This window comes from Electrona antarctica (assembly GCF_951216825.1).
Source record: "Electrona antarctica genome assembly, chromosome: 10".
Taxonomy (NCBI): domain Eukaryota; kingdom Metazoa; phylum Chordata; class Actinopteri; order Myctophiformes; family Myctophidae; genus Electrona; species Electrona antarctica.
In genome coordinates this window covers 19,257,957-19,278,971 of record NC_136791.1, presented here as the reverse complement: position 1 = coordinate 19,278,971, position 21,015 = coordinate 19,257,957, and the positions used below count along the sequence as shown (strand labels likewise).

At 42.8% G+C, this 21,015-nt stretch overlaps 1 protein-coding gene across 4 annotated transcripts in view; it reads left to right on the top strand.

The window, feature by feature from the left end:
* The window catches only part of LOC306930510 (cGMP-dependent protein kinase 1), a gene marked incomplete at its 5' end in the record, with an annotated part of 184,736 nt that overhangs the window by 13,903 nt on the left and 149,818 nt on the right, over window positions 1-21,015 (top strand). For 2 of the 4 annotated variants that reach the window (XM_079511515.1, XM_079511514.1), the window contains 2 exons: window positions 196-961; window positions 15,872-16,038. In XM_079511515.1, the coding sequence (XP_079367641.1) occupies window positions 579-961; window positions 15,872-16,038 (550 nt within the window). Of the gene's footprint in view, window positions 1-195; window positions 962-15,871; window positions 16,039-21,015 lie in introns of those variants that run through there. The other 2 variants (XM_079511517.1, XM_079511516.1) reach the window with 1 other exon arrangement.

The following is a 21,015-nucleotide window of genomic DNA, read 5'->3' as shown; positions in this document are numbered from 1 at the left end:
ATGGAATGGATGGAACTCGATGAGGAGGAGGGGGAGCGCTCTCCTCCAGTGCGCCCGCCCAGGCTGCACTGTTCCACGGATTCCTGTAGGCGCCCTTCTCGCCTTGCGCTTCTGTCCGGCTCTCTGAGCCTGACGCACGGCTGAGTGAGAGGACTCCCCCACTGTCACAGCGTCGACTCGAGGGAGGGAGCCGGATCGGTAGGGAGACGATTATGGGAGTGAAAGAGACAAGAGAGCAAGAAGAAGACTGAAGAGAGAGGGATTTTATCAAACTTTGCATATTTGGGCTTAACTGCGCTGGTCTCGAAAATGTATTACCTCGCTCGTAACAAATCCACCCAACTGACTTATTAATTAATATACAGCAACAGGCGGTGAGGTGGAATTCCGGTTAGGAGTCGTAGAGAGAAGGGGAGTGGATTCTTCTCCGGAGCTGCCGTTCATGCCTCCAGGACAAAGTTTCCCGGCAGTGGGAAGGCAGAGGACGAGGAGAAGGAGACAGAACAAACACTCGACTGCCTAAAAAAACCAATCTCGGATTTAAAGTTGGATCTTTTGGTGTTTTTTAAAGTGCGTATATGAAAGCGGAGATTAACAACATGGGCACCTTGCGCGACCTCCAGTACGCGCTCCAGGAGAAGATCGAGGAACTGCGCCAGCGGGACGCGCTCATCGACGAGCTGGAGCTGGAGCTGGACCAGAAGGACGAGCTGATCCAGAGGCTCCAGAACGAGCTGGACAAGTACCGCTCGGTCATCAAGCCCGCCACGCAGCAGCAGGTGGTCCACGTCGGCACCAAGCAGAGCGGTGGCACCGAGATGCAGCACGGCGGTGGTGTGGATGGTGGTGGTGGCGGCGAGCAGCAGAGGACCAAGAGGCATGCGATCTCCGCCGAGCCCACCGCCTTCGACATCCATGACCTGAGCCACGTTACGCTGCCTTTCTATCACAAGAGCCCACAGTAGGTGTATATGATGGTGTCTGGAATGGAATGAGTGTGTTGGTGTTTTAATTCGAACAAAACCGTGGTTCTTCTTGGGTTTGGGCAGTGGTTCTCAAAGTGGGGTTACCGCCCCCAGGGCATGGGGTACCCTAGGTGTATGTGATGATGATGATGATGATGATGATGTCTGGAATGGAAGGAATGTGTTGGTGTTTTAATTCGATCAACACCGTGGTTCTTGAGTTTGGGCAGTGGTTCTCAGACTCAAACTGGTGGTACCCGGTACCGTACCCCACTTGGCCACAACCCCGCAGGGCAGTGGCAAAAAACAGTAGGCCTATCACTTTATTCTTTAAGCTTGTTATTGTTATTCCTATACTTCTGGCTATACGTCCTAGTATAGGATGAATTTTGAACGTTTATTTGTAACACAAATGCTCTTTCATGGTTATGTGTTTATTGTTTCATGTGTGTAATCTGCGCTGCAGGTTGCACACCTGTAGCACATCAGCCTAATTATTATGCTGCATGCCTGTGTGTGTGGGGGGGTCCTTGACATGAAAATGTTTGAGAATCTCAGTCAGTAGGCTATTATGTGTTTATCATTCCGCCTATTTAATTTGTTTAATTTGTGTAATCTGCGCAGCAGGTTGCACACCTGTAGCACATCAGCCTAATTATTATGCTGCATGCCTGTCTGAAGTGTCGCTATCATCATCTCTGTAGCTGTTGTTTTGGCCATAATATATACGTGTTGGTCATAATATCCGTGACATGCCAATACCTGACACGAATATTTAAAGCCTCTTGCTGTAGGGCCTATAGCATATTTATTGCATCACTGTTAATATGGAAAATTATTCTTATTTTCTTCCCCCCATTGAGTAAAGCAATTCATCGAATCACAGGGGCATGCAATCTGTTTGACAGTATTGGCCAGGGGTCTGCACAGGGGAGGATTATCCAACAGGCCTGTTGGGCCCAGGCCCAGGGGCCCCTGAGCTAGGGGGGCCCTTGAGCTTGAAGAGGCTCAAGCTCAAGGCCCCCCCAAAAAAGGGGTAACAGTGAATAACAGTGACACACACGGTCCTTGTCACTGTTATTAACAATGGGCTTATTCATTTGTGTCAATAAAATAACCCCAAAAGTCCTAAACCATCATGATACGGTACATTACTGTGTTTAAACCCTCAGTTTGCATTTATTTGGCTTAGTTTTTGTCTGTTTATTATTTTTAAGCAATCCCTTGCTGTAAATCTGAATATCGCAGGCCTATAGTCATAATTGTTATGCGTACACGTGTACAGACAGCATGCACCACATCGGGAAGGGAAAAAAAAGCTCCGGGGGAGTGCGGGGGGGCCCTTTTGCATGACGGTGGCCCAGGGGCCCATCATTTCTAGATCCGCCTATGCGTCTGCAGGCATTGTTGTTCAGGCCAAGGACCCCCGCTAAGAGAGAGATGAAGAAGGGACCCCCCACTAGTAGCCACTACATGTTATTACAATTTAAACCCTCATTGTCCTCAATACTTTGTGAACTTGACTTTTGACTGTACATTTTCTGCTTCTTTTTCCCTCTAGACCAAACCTCTTCGCAAAAAAATATAGCTGATCTACAAGCTCAAAACACGTCTGCATGAGCTTGTAGATCTGCTATTTTCGGCTAATGTTCCCCCCAGAATAGGAATGTGAGGGTTCAAGTGGTTAAATAAAAAAATAAAAAATATAATGAAGTCCCTAACACAAAAACATTTGGTGGCATTTGGAAATTGCGAAAGGAAACACGAGACTACTCATGTGCCTGTTTTATGCAAACTGATACAAGGAGGTATAAGGTATTACGTCTGGGTTTATATGACTTCAAATTAATATCACAAACTTAATTTTTGGTTAATCAGACTAATCAATATAGTTGATTATTAAAAATAAAATAAAACATCTAATCTATTCAAACTTTTTCGTGTTGATTCATTCGATATAAGGAAAAAAACACTTCTGGCTTCTCAATTATTCGTGCTAGATTTAGTTATCGGTTTCTAAATGTTGATTTCGATACATTTTTGGTTATTGTCCATTCCTAATACAGTATGTATTTGTCAAGTACTTGGCTGTTCTGTGACAATGTTTACATCATGGTGGGTCAACATTAAGTCTTCCTTTTTTGTATGTTTTGTCTTTCACCCAGACTGTTTTCACACAGACATTCCTCTCCACTCCTGTCTCTTTCCATTTGTCAGTCTCACAGAAAAGCACCAACTGTCCCAACAAATTGATTTCTTCTTTGAGAACACAAATGCATGTTGAAACGGGGTGCATACATAGTTTAGACTAGTCATTGGTTAGACATGGGTTAAGGTTAGGTTTAGGTGTGCTGCCCTGTGGGAGGTTAGGGTTAGGTTTCTGGTGTACTGTCTAAACGTCTTGGGAGGCATCCTTTGGTTAGACATAGCATTGGTTAGACATAAGGTTGGTGAGGGGGGGTGCATTAAGACGACCGGATTAAGGTTGGTGAGGGGTGCGTTAAAACGACCAGATTAAGGTTGGTGAGGGGTGCGTTAAAACGACCGGATTAAGGTTGGTGAGGGGTGCGTTAAGGGTTGGGAGAGGGTTAAGGTTAGGTTTAGGTGTGCTTCCCCATGGGAGGTTAGGGTTAGGGTTTGAGATAGGTTGTAGGACTAATGACTGGTCTAACCAATGACTAGTCTAAACTAAGTGTTCTCAACGTCTTGGGCTGGGGACCCCCGGAAATGCTTTGGCCATGTCTAGTGCCCCCTGCCCCGCCCCCCCCTCCCCAGGCCACCACCAATACGAATTGACCTACAATAACCTTAATAGAGAAAATACATCATAAATACTGAAACCAGATATAATCATTAAGGAAAGTTTATGCATGCACTATGTGTACTATATATAAACTCTTAATTTCCATTTTCCAGCCATTCAGTTGCAAAAAATAATAATAATAATTTGGCGACTCCCCAGGGGGTCGTGACACACGGGTTGAGAACCCCTGCAGTACAGCAGGGTTTCTTAAAGTGAGTGCCAGTCCAGAGGCACAAGTCCAGAATACCTCAGCCTCAGAATACTAACCCTATAGCCCATTTGGAATTCATCACTATCACTTCAGTTTAACCACTTGGGTGTGCCGATATATCGATATTTTGCGATATATACAGTATATTCTATCGTCCTCCCAATATTGTGATATTGATTAGTTATAACTTATTACTAGTAGTAGTACTAGGCTATACCCATTGTTGTGGGCAGACAAGTTGTGGACAAGTTTCAAAGTTGCAGTCAGTATTTTACTGTTTGGAGGAGGCAAGATTAATGTACTTATTGGCCAGTTTGTGGCACAAAAATCTATCTATCTACAGATATCGTGATATATCGTTGATTAAATCGTGAGGTACCCATATCGTCCCAACCCTAAATTAAACTGTACTTGGTGCAATCTTTTTCAGCCTACAGTACACCACAACTCACGTTGTGAGCTTGTAGATTGCCTATTTCTGGTGAATATTCTCCCCAGAATGGGAATGCTGGGGTTTAAGTGGTTAAATGCCAATTGCCAAGTATAAAAGTTATTGTCCTGTCTGTCAGTCTGTCCTAATGGAAACAAATATTCTCTCCAGTTTTCCTCGTGACATACTGTATCTTTGGGGGGAAATATTTTAATTTTTACGTACCGTTTCTAGGACAAAAGGTGCTATGTATAAAGTACCAGTGTAATTCAGGGGTGCCGTGGATGAAAAGGTTATTTACGGGGAGGGTGACCTTGACCTGCGACAAAGATGTTTGAGAACCTCTGCAGTACAGTACACGGTATTATTAATTTATAGCATTTTCAGTCCTCATGTAACGCCTGGGATTCCTACATTGGAGTCCCCCTTGGCCGTCACGGCACCAATGTAAACGCCTGGGATTCGAACCCAGGTCCCCCGTGTAAGGAAGGGACACTAAGGGCTCTATCTTGCGTCAGAGTCACTAAATTCATAACTTTGGGATTTAGCGCTGCGCGAGACATTCCCCCGTAAAATAAATTGCTATCTTGGGACACTAGCCTCTACTCTCGACATACATGTCCAATGTCCATTACAGGTGCGCGTTATATCAAATGGATTTGGCATAGCGGCCAGCGGGTGGTCTGAGGCCCTGCTATGCGCTTTCCCAAACGTGTGGGCAAGATAGCAATTATAGGGAAAGCACATCAAAATGTCCACGGGCATACCTCCAGCCGCAAATAAAAGAGTCGGCATAATGCATAGTGGGTAGCGTGACCTCAAGATACCGTTTACGGATAGTGGAAGCTGCTAAAAGCTAAAACCTGCTAAATGCACGTAAGGCAGGGCGTAAGGTAGGGCCCTAAAGGCAAACATCTTTACCTATTGCATAAAGGGCAATCCCACCTTTGGCCAAGGGGAATTATTTCTAAATGTTTTTGTTGCAGCTTTTGCCTTTATTTTATATTTTTTATAGAGGGACAGACAGTAGGCTGACAGTAAAGGCCGTCGGGATTGGGAGTCGAACCTGTCAGACTTGGACTACCAGCCAAGGTGCCTGGACCGCTGAGCCACGGCCCAGGCCGCCAAGGGGAATTATTTAAGCTTTTCGGTGTTTGGGCAGAGGCCCTGAGACGCTCTGCTAGTGCGCTAGCCCTCCCATCAATCAAATGCTCCCAAAGTATTATTAATCCATATGATCAACCAGGATAAGAACGGGAAACAGGCCTCAACAAGAGACCCACCTGTGTCCTCACTAACCTTATATGAGCAGGTGCATTATTCTGCCGAGGAGCAAATAAACAAACCTTCAAAGGGCCTCATCACAGATGATTTAACACCGGAGGGTGGCTTTTTTGTTTGACGAGGGGAGAGGGCATTATTCTTAGTTCAACCTGTCGGCTTTCTGACGCAACAGCCACGGATAGCCATTCTTATTCACAGGGCAACCAACGCTTCCCATGTCTGCCTCCCTCCCTCCCTGAGGTAAATAAATGGGAATCTCTGGCTGTGGCTTGATTGTCTTGTCAAGCTAGACTGGCTAGGAAAGCCAGATAAAGCACTGGTTCTCAAGGTCACGTCCGGGGGTCCAAATGGACACTTTATAATCAGGATCAGCTTTTTTTTGGTAAATAAAAAACAATCCTTTTTTATTCATTTATTTTCCATGTGTGCTCCATCATTTTGTAGTTTACATTAGAAGAATGAGGACAGAGGTAGAGTGAGAGCTGGAGAGATAGGAACAAAAATAAAGAACACAGGACGGGATAGAAACAGATTATATAATCAAGATATAGATAGCAGTAAGCAGTTATGTACATAATGTAACCCAGAGAGAAAGTGCTAAGTAAGTAAGCCTTGCCGAGCCATGAGGCCCATAGTAGTATACAATTGGAACCAAATGGACTCTTATAGTACAGCGGATTACCAAAAAATTGTGCACTTTTTCAAAAAAGCATGAAACGTTTACCATAGTTAGATGATACCATGAGGTGTATTTTCAGATGTGGAGTCAAGTCAGATTTGACCCCTGAGGCCCGGTAGAGCATAATATGTGACCAATACCCATAACATCCTATATAAGGCAAAAAAGTCCAAATTTCATCATTCTTTAAGTAGCATGTGACATATGAAACTAGGGTGATTTCATGATGCTGAATCCATTCCAAGCATTAGTTTTGCAAAAAAACACTCATTGGGCTAAAAACGGCCAATGCCGTCATCACAAATTGATGATGCCAGCACATTTGGGCAAGTGGGCATGGCCGTTTTAAGCCCAATGAGTGTTTTTTTTGCAAAACTAATGCTTGGAATGGATTCAGAATCATGCAAACACCCTAGTTTCATATGTCACATGCTACTTAAAGAATGATGAAATTTGGACTTTTTTGCCTTATATAGGATGTTATGGGTATTGGTCACATATTATGCTCTACCGGGCCTCAGGGGTCAAATCTGACTTGACTCCACATCTGAAAATACACCTCATGATATCATCTAACTATGGTAGAAGTTTCATGCTTTTTTGAAAAAGTGCACAATACCTCTTGTATTGGGGTATAAGCCGCTGTACTATTAGAGGTCTGCAACTAAGCGTCTGTAAACTCTGAGTTACGGACCCCTAAGGCAGTGGTTCTCAAACTGTGGGTGGGTCCCCCCAGGGCGGTCCCCAGATGTTTAGCTTAATGTGCAACATTGTTTTCTCACTCAACCGTAAACAAACCAACATACAGTATGTATATGCGTATACAGGGTATCTGACTTTTTTAATACCTCTTAAATGAAAATAATCATATAATAACCATTACTGACCATTACTGAATTACTGTGTCAAAAATAAGCAACAAACTATACTATAAAATTGGTCAAACATTAACCAAATTGTATATAGAGAGGCAAACAATTTTTATCTGTGGAACCGAGTAAAACTAAACGCCTCAACTCTTCCAAGTACTTGTCAGGGTGAGGGGTCCCCCAGTTCAAATTTGATTATTTTGGGGGTCGTGGCCTTAAACATATTTATTTTTGTACCGTTGGTGGGTCCCTAGACCCGACATTGCGAACCAATGAGACAAAGGAATCAACTTGAAGTCACACTGGTAGTTGCACTGGTAGTTGCTGAAGTCAACTTGAAGTCACACTGGTAGTCACACTGGTAGTTGCTGCTATGATAATTGTTAGAATCCTCTGCTGAGTTCATACAGGAGGCTGCATATGTTGAGCTTGTGTGGGCGCTCGACTGAAAACAACTTGATAGTTTCTAGCACAAAACAAAACCCTGCATCTGTTCTAAACATTCGTTTTTTATTATACACCAGCGCTTTGTTTTCTCTCGGAGCTGAAAAGCTGTGACCCCCAAATGCACTGTATACTACTTTTCGACAAATAGTGAAAATAGCCCATCTACAAGATCACAATGTGACGCGGGTGCAGTACTTAGTTCAGACTAGTCATTGGTCCGTCAAACGACAACCTACCTCAAACCCTAACCTAACCATAACCGCAAGCACGGGAGCAGCGCATGTTCGAGCGGTTCCAGCATGTCGGACTAATGCAGAATTATGTGCGAATCCCTTGTGAGATTGTAGATTTTCACCATCTCACACACACACACACACACACACACACACACACACACACACACACACACACACACACACACACACACACACACACTGTTCTGCGAAACCTTGTCAATAATAAAATAAAATAAATGTTACATATTTGTACTTTTTCCAATATAACATGCCAGGTTGAAATTGATTTTGTGCAACTTATGTCCACACACAAACACACGCACACACATTATACATTATATATACATTGGTGTACATACACACCAATGTTCTCAATCATTTATAGATAACCATATATGATTAGCAACCTTTGTGAAAATGAACACTATACTAATGAAGTTCAAGTTTTGGCAACTTCAGGACATGTCATTTCACAACACTGCATAGAAGCAACTAAGAAATTGACTTGAAAAATGTAGCACTTCTAGTTCTTAGCACTCGCCAAGGTTGTTTTCTACCCATGGAAGAGTCGGGATGTGATTTTGAAATGGTCGTGTCAAACTATGAGATGTCACTCTGAAGTGACACTTCACACAGCATTTTTTGTGCAGAGAAATCTCTCGCAAAGTGCCTTGAATGTAAGGCTTCGTTTGAAACGACTTATAATAAATAATATATAAATAATAGGCTACATTTTGCCAGTGCTTTCATTGATTAGAGCAGAGTGGAGCTGAGCGGGATGTTTATTCAGTAGCGTGAGGATCGATATTTCTCCTAGAGTAACTGCTAAGACAAGTTATTCTGGTCTGTAGAGTTGTTACTTTGAGTATCAAGGTTGTCTCCTGAGTGAATAACCTTTGCTGATGGCGTTGTTCATTAAAATAGAAGTGTTTTTATTTATTTTTCATTGTATCATCATTCAGTTTTTTTTCTTTTCGCCAGGTAGTGATTCTTCGTGACGTTAACTTTTCTGCAAGTTCGATGGAATGTTTCCGAGTCTTTCTCTCTCTCTCTCTCTCCTCGCTCGCTCGCTCGTTCACACGCACGCACGCACGCACGCACGCACGCACGCACGCACGCACACACAAACACAGTTTCCCTCTTGTGTCTGTCTTAGCCTCTCCCACTATTCTGCCACCTCTCTCTCTCGCTCTCTCTCGCTCTCTCTCTTTCTCTCTCTCTCTCTCTCTCTCTCTCTCTCTCTCTCTCCTTTTTCCCTCTAAAAGAGCATAGTTTCTCCTTTTAAGGAAGGCCCGTATCGTACTGTACATGCTCAGTCCCCAAACTTGACTGGCGGGATCACGGCAAATATATCTTCTCTCTTTACAAAGGGAGAGGAAGGCTGGTGTTTTCATAAGAGGGGGGCCGTCCTGGCAGTACTGGAGAGGACAGAACACTGTCTAACGTTGTCATGGTTCAGAGGCTCCACTCAGGGGGTCCTGCATGGTCTTCACTCTTCACGCCTTTCCTGGAAGGCTCTCATCTGAGTTCCCAGAAGTTGTATCTTTCGCCACTAGGGTGGCGAGAAAAGGAAGGCTCTGCTTTGAGAGAGAGAAACCTTTTGGGAAATGGAAATGACAAGTGGTGGGAAAAAGTACTTAATTTCTTTACTTAAAGGGCCACTTCACCCCTTTTGAAACCAGATCTTATTTTAATTGTGTTTGGGAGACAACCACTTTTTTATGTAGGTAATATGTGTTTTTTGATATGTTTGTATTTCAAAGTGTCACAGACAGTCTCACTTCCTTCCTGGACTACATGTTGTCTCAGTAAGACAGTCCTCCCCCTCTCCACAAGGTGGGGTGAGTGCACCAAAGCATTATGGTCATTGTAGTAATCTAGCAATCCAGTCAATCCCTAGTCAAACACAGTAGTAGTAGCCTTGCCGAGCCATGAGGCCCATAGGGCAGAAGCCCTGTTTCTGTAGCGTGAGGCAGCTTGATGTACAAGTACACCCCCTGGACATGACGCTAGTATGTCGCAGGGACTTACCCCCAATGCAACCCTTGATGCTGAGTGCCAAGCAGGGAGGCACTGGGTCCCATTTTTCAGAGTCTTTGGTATGACCCGGCCGGGGATTGAACCCTGACCTCCCAGTCTCAGGGCAGACACTCTAACCACAAGGCCACTGAGCTGGTCAAACACACAGGCTATGTTATTTTTCTGGCCATAGAGTGCACATTTAAAATGGTTCTACTACTCTACTACAAATACTATTAACATTGAGTGACTGGTGTTTGGAATGTCCCATTAAAGGTGTAGGGAAACAGAAATGGTGGACATTTTATTTTGAAGTTTCAGGTTGAAACGCTGGCTCTGAAGTTTCTGAACCAATCAGAGTGTCGCATCCCTCCAGGCTATGGGGTCTCAAAGTCTGACTTCCTGCACGTGAATTTCGTTTGTAAACAAAGTGACAGAGAGACTTGGGGAAAAGCCAGCGGATTATTTCTAATCTATACACAACCTATATACATATTTTAGCGTGATGATTAAGTTTAAAACAAGTTACACTGTCTGGATGTCATCTTGAATGAGATTAAAAACTGAGTAGTTCTTTAATCAAAACCAGCTGTGGAGGAGGAATCAGGAAGCATGGGAATCAAACTGGTGAGCTTCATTTTTATTGGCTTTTATTGATGTGTATCTCTACACGTCATCACGCAGCACATTTTCGTTTTCAGGAAGTAATACAAATTATACTTTTGATATAAAAACACACAAATGAGAGTTTGCCCATTTTTTGGCATCCATTGTTAGGTATGCCCATATAATGACCACGGATATGGTCTAAAAGTGTGAAAAACATATTTTTTATTTCACTAAGCCTTTAAGTAAAAGTATCAATACTGCAATACAGAAATGCTCTGTTACGAGTAAAAGTCCTAAATTAAAAAAATTACTTTTGGTACTTAAGTACCAAAAGTGAAGCAAGCGCTCATTGTGCAGAATGTCCCGTTTAAAGTTTTCAAATGTATACATATATTTTGAATGTACCTGATCTACAAGCTCACAATGCGTCGCATCATGACACAACTTGTAGATTGGCTATTTTCAAATGGCCAAAATGTTATATGGGCCTGGCTGAAGTGATTAATGCATGTGTAATAATAATCCAAATCTAAAAAGTAACTATAGGCTAGTAACAAAAAATTACACTCGTGTGAAGTGAGGGGCTCTCATCATCATACATCACATTCTGTGCTCAGCCAATCAAATCATCACAAAAGTCATTCCGGCCAATCACTTTTCTTCCCTCACTTTTATCTTCAATATGTACTTTGCTCAGCCAATCAAATCATCACTATGGGGTGATCAGCCAATCCCAATCCCATTAGCCAATCCAAAAACAATGTTTGTGTTCATACAAACGGTCATTACAAACGATTCATACAAACGGCCATAACATACAAACGGCCATAACATACAAACGGTTCATACAAACGGTTCATACAAACGGCCATAACATACAAACGGCCATAACATACAAACTGTTCATACAAACCCGGAATGCTGGGTTTGTATGCCCAACAAAAAATTCAAATAAATGTGGTGGATATTAAAAGTACAATATTTGCCTCTGAGATGTAGTGGAGTAGAAATGAAAGTATTGGGTATGTCTAAAATTGTACTTGAGTACAGTAGTTAAAGGGACACTTTACCCTTTTTTGCAAAAAAAGATGTTAATGATGTTTAGAAGATTTAGAACATTTAGATCTACAATTCCCATAATGCTTTGGTGCACTGCTCCTCCTTGTGGATAGGGGGAGGGCTGTCTTACTGAGACAACATGTAGTCCAGGAGGTAAGCGATGACATCATGGACACTGCTAAATTTCTAAAATATCTAAAACCACATATTACACACATAAAGACCCCAGGAAAGTGTTCTTAATCTTCTAAACGTCATTCATATATTTTTTTGCAAAAAGGTGTAAATGTACTTACAGTACATAGTTTCTTTCCATCACAGAAACCTTTTGGCAAATGGCAATTTCTTTGGGAAATACACCATAAACCAGTGATTCTCAACCTTTATGATGTCAAGGACCCTTTTAGTGTGATATGCATTGGGGCACGGAGCCCCATTTGATAGGACGACTTTTCTTATCTGTGAGACCCCAACCGAATCTGTAAAATAAATAATGTTAATTTAACTTTGAGATTGTAGACATGAAATCAAATGTACCATTGTCCATTGCAGGTCCTGAAATAATTGTTCCATTTGCACAGTTATAGACCTGTAAGTGTCTATTTGGTTCCTACTGTAATTATGAATCATTCTCAATTTATTAAAATAAAAAAGACCCATTTACAAGTGAATTGGATTTGACTGTAACGGGGAAGAAGAGCTCTTTGGACAGTTGGTGAGAAAAATAGGGAGGTGGAGGAAGGGGGTGAGTGCAACGCACAATCTAGTTCTCACAGATTGATGCCTACAGTAGCCTACATACAGTACATACTGTATTTGAAATCATGGGAAGGAATTGTAGCCCCCCTCCCCCCACACCCGAATCTATTCCCAACGTGCTTATGAGCTGTAGATAGTGCTTCCTCTTCTTCATGAATTGGGGTCGAAACATCTCCCCTTTGAAGAGTCGGGGACAGCGCGTCCAATTAACCCCATTACATGTTATTAGCCTCTTTCTTCAAGTCTGCTCTCTTCAAAACCATCATGACAGCTGTCTCTCATTTGTGTGACTTTCTCTTGTGATGTTTAATAAGAGACTGTCCACAATTAAAAGGGTGTATAAGTGATTTGTCTGTGAGATGTAGTGAAGTTGAACTAAAAGCATTGGAAATTGGAAATACTAATAGTACAAATACCTTTTAGTTTTAATTGCAACTTAAGTAAATGTAGTTACTTTCCACAACTGCCAATCTGTTTACTAAAGAGCTAGAGAGATAGGGATCTGACCCCCCATGCCAAAGCGCCAGCGCTCGCCCAGCAGTCTGCCACCAATGAGGCGGATGCATGCACGCATCCTCCCTCAGGCGTCTTACTGGTAGTTAGATTAAGGGTCCATTTGGAATATCCTACCTTTCATTTCATTTTTTATTTCAATGTATTTCGTCCCCTCAAGGAACCCCGGCGGTCCCTGGACCCCACTTTGAGAAGCACTGCCCTAGTTTCCTCCAAATCACCGTACGCCAAGGTTAATAAGTGGAACAACTTCCCCATCTGTCAGGCTCACAGAGGCCCAATAAAATCACAGGTCACTACAGACTAATTTGACCAACGATATATGCTTCTAAGAAACACTGTTTCCTAATGTTTTTCATTATTTAAAAAAATCATGACAAGGTCCCCCCAATTGTATTTGTATATGTATTTGTCCACGGACCCCCCAATCTAGTACCAGAATTGTGTTGTTACCAAAAAACCTTTTAAAGTAAATTCTAAATTTACTTGTGCAGATCCACAAGTAAATTTCACAAGTTCACAATGTGTAATGATTTTAGATCACTTGTAGATTGGCTATTTTCAAATATCTGATCGAAGGATATAGGTTTAAAGTGCTCATGTTGGCTATTTTCAAATAATATGTGATCGATGGATATAGGTTTAAAGTGCTCATGTGGTCGGTAGTCGCTTCTTTTGGGCTTATTTTCGTAAAGACCTGGCTGCTTATTTCTCTCGCAAACTGTCTTCACTGACGTGGGAGTGTAGCTTTAGTGTAGCAGATCCTTTCAGTGAACAACACACAACGTGCACAATGACAGCAGAACCCTGACTGTCTGACCTGAATGGATTGGAACCTTATTGTGTACTAGTAGAGTTTACCCAACAATTTCACGTCAACACGGCTATTGTGAAACGGGTCTAAGATGCAGACACTTCTCTATCTGTCCCTCCACGGATGCTGGCCTGTCATAAACACATGACACACAGGCTCTCCATCACCTTAGAAACGTTTTGGTGAAATCGCATTTGTGGTGTGACTGACAATTCACGTACTAGGCTACAGCATTTTTTCTTTTTTACAGCTAGGGGTAGGCCTGTTACAATAATTACATAAGAGCCTGATTGGAATTATTATGTGTAATTATTGTGTGTGTGTGTGTGTGTGTGTGTGTGTGTGTGTGTATATATACTATATGTGTATATATATATATATATATATGTGTGTGTGTGTGTGTGTGTGTGTGTGTGTGTGCGTGCGTGTAGAGCGTTGCGTTTCAGCGGCAGTGCAGGTTTGCATAGTAAGTGCGACTTTCAGTCGCAATCATCTGCATGCCAATGAATCATTAATCATTAAAGTAATTGGCTAGGTCTGTCATCGTGACAGACCTAGCCAATTGGCCTCCGACTCCTGACTTAACCACTTATTTTTATTTGGAGTGATGTCTCCTTTTTATGCTATTTTCTTGGGGGGGATTACGTTGTCAAATTGGGAGTGCATCTGTGTGGAGAAGACTTGAGTGGCTCTTCTTGTGCTATTTTGACTGTGTGTGTGTGTGTGTGTGTGTGTGTGTGTGTGTGTGTGTGTGTGTGTGTGTGTGTGTGTGTGTGTGTGTGTGTGTGTGTGTGTGTGTGTGTGTGTGTGTGTGTGTGTGTGTGTGTGTGTGTGTGTGTGTGTGTGTGTGTGTGTGTGTGTGTGTGTGTGTGTGTGTGTACAGTGTGTGTGTATACACACTCCAAGCATGAGACCACCACCAGTACATAAATGTTATCCTTTATGAGCAGCAAGGAGTACAACATTGTTATCCATGTTATCCTTGCAGCTGTGCAGTCTGCAACCTCTGCTGAAGGCTACATTAATTGGGCTTGCATAGCAAAAGATACAAAGTGGTAGTGTTTGATTTTGTCTCTGTCGGGTGGAAACCTCATATGTTCAAAACTGTTACTTTTCAGTAAAAAATAGCGAAAGTAGCAAGCTATATCTGCTACTTTTGATGATATTGTGTGACGTTGTAGTGTGATACAGTGTGTGAAGTAGTGCATTCATTTACAAAACCTGCGGTCGCAAAAAAATTATAGTAATACAAAAGGTCAAAATATATAAAAATAGAACACACTGTGTGACACACTGACTGGACAGTGTAACACACTAGTACTGTACATGTTGGTCTTCTGGGCTGTTGTGCTGCATCCTTGCTGTAATAATCCACAATTACGACGTGACTAAATCCCCATCTAACATGTTTCCTGTCCACCCTGGACGAGGATCCCATCTTTTGTCTGGCTGGTTTGTCCCGGGGCATGTCCTTATAGGCACATTTTCAACCAAATGACGTTGCGGTCTGGCAGAAACATCTTATTTGTCCTAAATGAATATAAGTAATAAGTTCTGAGCTTGTTGATCTGCTACTTTTGCTATTTTTGAATTTAAGATCAGTAGAACAATATTATTTTACTTATATTGATAATTTAGTAGTAATTATGTAAGGTTTTGCCCACTCAAATGTTGTCAGATAATCCCAAGCCCCCAGTAAGGCTATCCAACGTTGAAGCTGCCACTACCTACTGGCGAAATGTGGAATTGCAGCACTTTCATGGAGGTAGACAGACGTTCATGACGTCACGTCACGTGCGTAAGCCCGGACCTCAAAACGTTAGAATCTCAATCATTGCACCCGTGTGTAACAGCGCTACTGTTTGTTTACAAGTGAGAGAGAGACGGCTCTCTCTACTCGGCTACTATTTCCTAATAGGGACTTTTTATATACAAATACTGACAAATTGAAGTTTTCACATTGTTTTGGCATCTATTGTTAGATATGCCCGTGTGATGACCACAGATATGCTCTAAAGTGTGAAAAACATATTTTTCATTTCACTACGTCTTTTAAGGACTGCACAAATAAACTTGACTTTGGCATTCCTTCCAATAAAGAAATTGTGTTTGTGTCCTAAAATAGTATTTTTTTTAACATATATTATACTTTCTTTCCTCTCTCTCTCGTCCAGGTCCAAGGACCTGATCAAGGAGGCCATCTTAGACAATGACTTCATGAAGAACCTGGAGCTGTCTCAGATCCAGGAGATCGTGGACTGCATGTACCCCGTGGAGTATGGCAAGGACAGCTGCATCATCAAGGAGGGAGACGTGGGCTCCCTCGTCTACGTCATGGAGGGTAAGGCCAAAGATGGTGGACAGTCATAGAGTACCACAGTCCTGGCATCACTCCTTCATCCCCTGGGTTGCGGAAGTAATTATTCTAGGGAGAATGACATTGGGTCATCTTAAAATCATCTCATGTAAGCATTGCGGTCCACAAAAGAAACTCTCTGCGATATTGTCAGGGAGGTTTCTAAATCGTTTACGATAGTCAGTCACTCATATTTGATTCGGTTTGTTTTAACAAATTGTAACTAATTCGGCTGCAATAACATCAGCGTTTTCTTGCCGTCAGTTGATTCTTCATATTCATATTAGTCAAACCGCCGGGATCATTTTGTTTATTTTTAGAACACAGTTCTTATTTTTGACGCAATATATAAAAGTCTATGGGAATTCATAATGGGGGAAAAAAGAACACAATCCAGGTAGGATGTGTAAGGTACGTCTAGTCAGTCTTTGTTGCTCTAGAACGATAGGCTATCTAGAGGTGAAATGGTACACAAATGGATATAAATGGTCTCCTATGTGCTAAGTTGGCGGCATCTCTGGTGGCAGATATCGCAAACTGCTTATGTTTACTGGTGCTAGATCCCTTGCGAGTGTTTTGCTGGGACAGAGGAAAAAACAGTTGATTAAGTAAATTTCCTTCTCATTTGTCTCTATGAAAAAAGCGGAATATTATGTGGCTTGTGGCGATTGGATCCAACATTTAGTTCAGTGACTGTGGGGTAAAGACTTGGTTCAGAAGCTGTGTTCACGTTCACTCTGCCTTTGGAATTATTAGACTCCAAACTGCTTCCAGTCCCCTAAAAAGGCGACCACACTACGTCAGCGATTATATTATTGTGTACACCGTACAATTGTTCTGTAATGACGGTTATTTCTTGTTTTGGACATGAGGTTTTCACCCGACAGGGATGATCTCAATGTTCCCCCTAATGTTTCATCGGTCTGAGCAAACACTCCAACCTTCTGAGCGCAACTTGAGAAATGCTTGAGAATTTGCAGTAGCAAACTGGGGGTCCTTGAAATGATGGGGGTTAAAATAAATAACCATGGAAGCGGGGCTTGGTTTAGAAAAGCCTATAATGTTCCCTAAAATAATATATTGAGTAACATATAGCCTACATTTAGGCTTAGCCTTGTAGGGAGGTGGACTAGTGAGAGATGAGATTCTCTCTCCTTCATTGTGAGACATTGCAGGAGTGTGTGTGTGTGTGTGTGTGTGTGTGTGTGTGTGTGTGTGTGTGTGTGTGTGTGTGTGTGTGTGTGTGTGTGTGTGTGTGTGTGTGTGTGTGTGTGTGTGTGTGTGTGTGTGTGTGTGTGTGTGTGTGTGTGTGTGTGTGTGTGTGTGTGTGTGTGTGTGTGTGTGCGTGCGTGCGTGCGTGCGTGCGTGCGTGCGTGCGTGCGTGCGTGCGTGCGTGCGTGCGTGCGTGCGTGCGTGCGTGCGTGCGTGCGTGCGTGCGTGCGTGCGTGCGTGCGTGCGTGCGTGCGTGCGTGCGTGCGTGCGTGCGTGCGTGCGTGCGTGCGTGCGTGCGTGCGTGCGTGCGTGCGTGCGTGCGTGCGCGCGCGCGCGCGCGCGCGCGCGCGCGGACATAAGTGTTGACGTCTGGTCTATGCAGAGTGGGGGTAGGCAGACAGAGTAACACAAAATAATCAAACCAGTTGGCTACATAGTTCTGCGCTGTACACTCCTGAGCAGTTAGAACCTTGAGGCAACAACACATGTCTAATTGTCCTGATATATATATATATATATATAGGGCATCCAGGTGATTTCCTTGTTTCTGGTCTCACTGGGACTTGATCAGTAAATCATAGGTTAGCCAAGACCACCATCTAGTGTAAGAACAAAAAGCCGAAAAAGTCCTCCTTGGCAGTGTGGGCCTTTGGGAGGAAAAAAAGTTGTCAAAAGTCGTCCTTGGCAGTAATGAGTTAAATATGCCATGGATCCAGGTCCTGCAAGCAGCCTGAAAACACTATTTCAAACACTATTTATCTTCCTCTGGTCCATGAAATGTCACAAGAATAGAGTAGCTAGAGTAGCAGGCGGTAGCCGACTGACCAGTGTTGAATTTGTCGACTAAAACAAAAAACGACTACCTTTTTTTTACTGACGAAAACTAAATGGAAACTAAATGAAAACTAAGCTATGATGACTAAAACTATGACTAAATATACTGTCGATTTTGTCAACAAATAAAAACTAGACTAAAATGTTAAACAGGGGCTAGTGGACAAGAGATCCAGTATAAGTCATTTTACAGTTTTACACTTTGTTTGCATGCTGAAAATAGCAGATCTACAAGCTCACAACGCGTAGTGTTGAGACGCGTTGTGAGCTTGTAGATCGGCTATTTTCAGCAAGTATAAAATCAGCCATTACGACGGCACCAAGGCCCGCCAAAATACATTTTGGTCGACTAAATCAACTGTAGATTTAGTCGACTAAAACACTAAAACATTCCAGGTGACTAATATGTGAAGAAACTAAAACTAAAATTCGCTGCCAAAAACAACACTGCGACTGAGCAGGTTTGGTGGCCTTCCGAGGCGGCACAGATCTTCGGCCACAGACGCTTCCCAGCTCGTACTGCAGCTGCACTGCAGACTCAAATAATAAGTTGACGAGTTAAAGGATGTATATGTTCATATACTTGGTTCTCATTATTGCTCATGATAAAATTGTATCATATCTTTCTACTTGGTGTCTCACAGGAGAGCTGTGGACATCATCGTTTGACAGATTTGTTTTTCAAACAAGAAAATAATTGTATCATATTATAAGGAGCATTATTGAGGACCAATTATATGAAGATACATGAAGTCATCCTTCTTTACGGCTAACTTTGGGAAACTTTGTGCTGCTCTTTGCACAAAACGTGTGCGAATCTTTGTCTTTGAACAATGGCAATGACGACTATGACTTTAAACATTATTTTAAAAGTGTTCAAATAGATGGGAGAGTCCACCTGTGACCTTCAGGTCCTGTTCCATCTCCGACACTCCAAATCATCCAAATGCCATTGAACTTTTAGAGAAGAGAATGAGTGAAATCAGTGATGGAGTGAGCGATCAGAGAGGGATAGATGGGACAGTGACATTTAAAGGTTAATATTCTGCCAGGTGCGGACATCGATTGCCCTACCTACCTACCGGACGAGAGTTCCATATAGGCTATTGATTTTGATTATCAAGAGGGCAGGACATTTCCCTGCTTGCTCTCAGTGGCTGAATTATTGTCTCCACCAGGCCGAAGGCATGGGGAGAGAGTATGTTTTGCACTCCGTCCGTGTGTGTGTGTGTGCGTGTGTGCGTCCTTCCTTCTGTCCGTCTGTTACCAGCTAATCTCCGGCACCGTTAACCCGGTCGATGCCAAACTTTGCACACACACTCCCTGGATGCCAACAATGAACCTCTGCCCCACATTTTCCAGAACGGCCTGTTATAGCGCCACCATGAGGCAGCTTTTCACATGTTTTACCTACAACTGCACCGATCTGCGTGAAATGTTGCATGCACACTCCCTAGAGGCCAAGGACAAACCTTTGACCTGCATTTTCCGCATCTGCCTTTTATAGCGCCACCAGGAGGCCAACACATTTTTTGATATTACTCCTCCAGATTCTGTCCAAAAAATCTCACAAATCGTTACACAGTATCTCTATGCTCATGTGCGCAAGTCGGATCTGTCCAATATTTCATATTCCATCCTAATTGGCTATAATTGGCTTTCACAGTTTGCAAGATTGCCCCGTTTTGAACAAAAGCCTCAAATCAGGAACGCAGCGTGCAATTTACGTGAAATCTTTCACACATTTTCTTACTAGGCTGAGGAATATATCCCACCCTTTTCACATTGGCCTGTTATAGCGCCACCAACAGGTTGATTTTTGCAAAACACATTTTTGGAACAAAATGCCTCAAATCATCCAATTGCCATCAAAGGCGTATGAAGAAATGGCACCCTTTTCACATTGGCCTATTATAGCGCCACCAGGAGGCCACAACCTGACCTGCCCTGGTGGAGACCTGTGCCCCGAGGGGCACTTTTTCTAGTTAACATTCTTTTTTTTTTTTTTCATTCTTTTTTTTTTTTAATATAGCACTAAAACGTGAAGGAGTAATTCATGGAGGTTTGTTGGTTTTTGTCCCATTCCTAAGCCAATAATTTGATGACCGGGTCAGTAACTCAGCAGGAGACTATTTGGGTCTCCTACTGGAGAGTTTAACAGGAGGTCCCGGTCCCCCTGTTGAATAATAATATCTCAAATTTATATAGAGCTTTTCTGGGTACCCAAAGACGCTTTACATGGGGAGCAAGAGGAAGCAACAATTAAAAACAACTTTATTAGGGGGGGAAAACAGTGGAAAGAGTTAGCTAGGGAAGGCATTATTGAAGAGGTGGGTTTTGGGGAGTGCATGTTGAAGACCCCTGGTTATTGAAAAATGGAAAAATGTACTTGGTTACTTTCCACCGCTGTGTTATTTCATTACTCAGTGAGTCAGTCGGTCAGTACATTTATAGGGCCGCCAGCGCTGTTGTGGTCCAGCCAAAAAGGCTGAGCACTGATCCGGGGTAATGCTCCATGGCTAATGGCCTCAGTGCATTTGACATTTTTTATTAGGACTGTCTCTGAGATGTGCTGTGATCCCAGGTCAGATTGAGGAATGTTAAAGGCATTGTTTGACTAGGAACGCTGCAAAACAAAGCAAGACATAACTCTAGAATGAAGGGAATCTACCAACACGCCTCAAGCCTGAAACTCTGGTCCGGTGCTTAACACTTTGATTGCTACAAGATCTCGACAGGCCTATTTGGATGTTGCTACCGTTTAACATTGCACAAAGGCCTTGTTCGGGGGCCCACAGCAAAATGTTCTCTTATAGCGAGAATCACACGCATACATCAAAAGAAAGCTGAACTTGTCCACTTCAATTTAAAAAATACATTTTGATTTTACCATGTTCCATTCTGGAGATATTGACC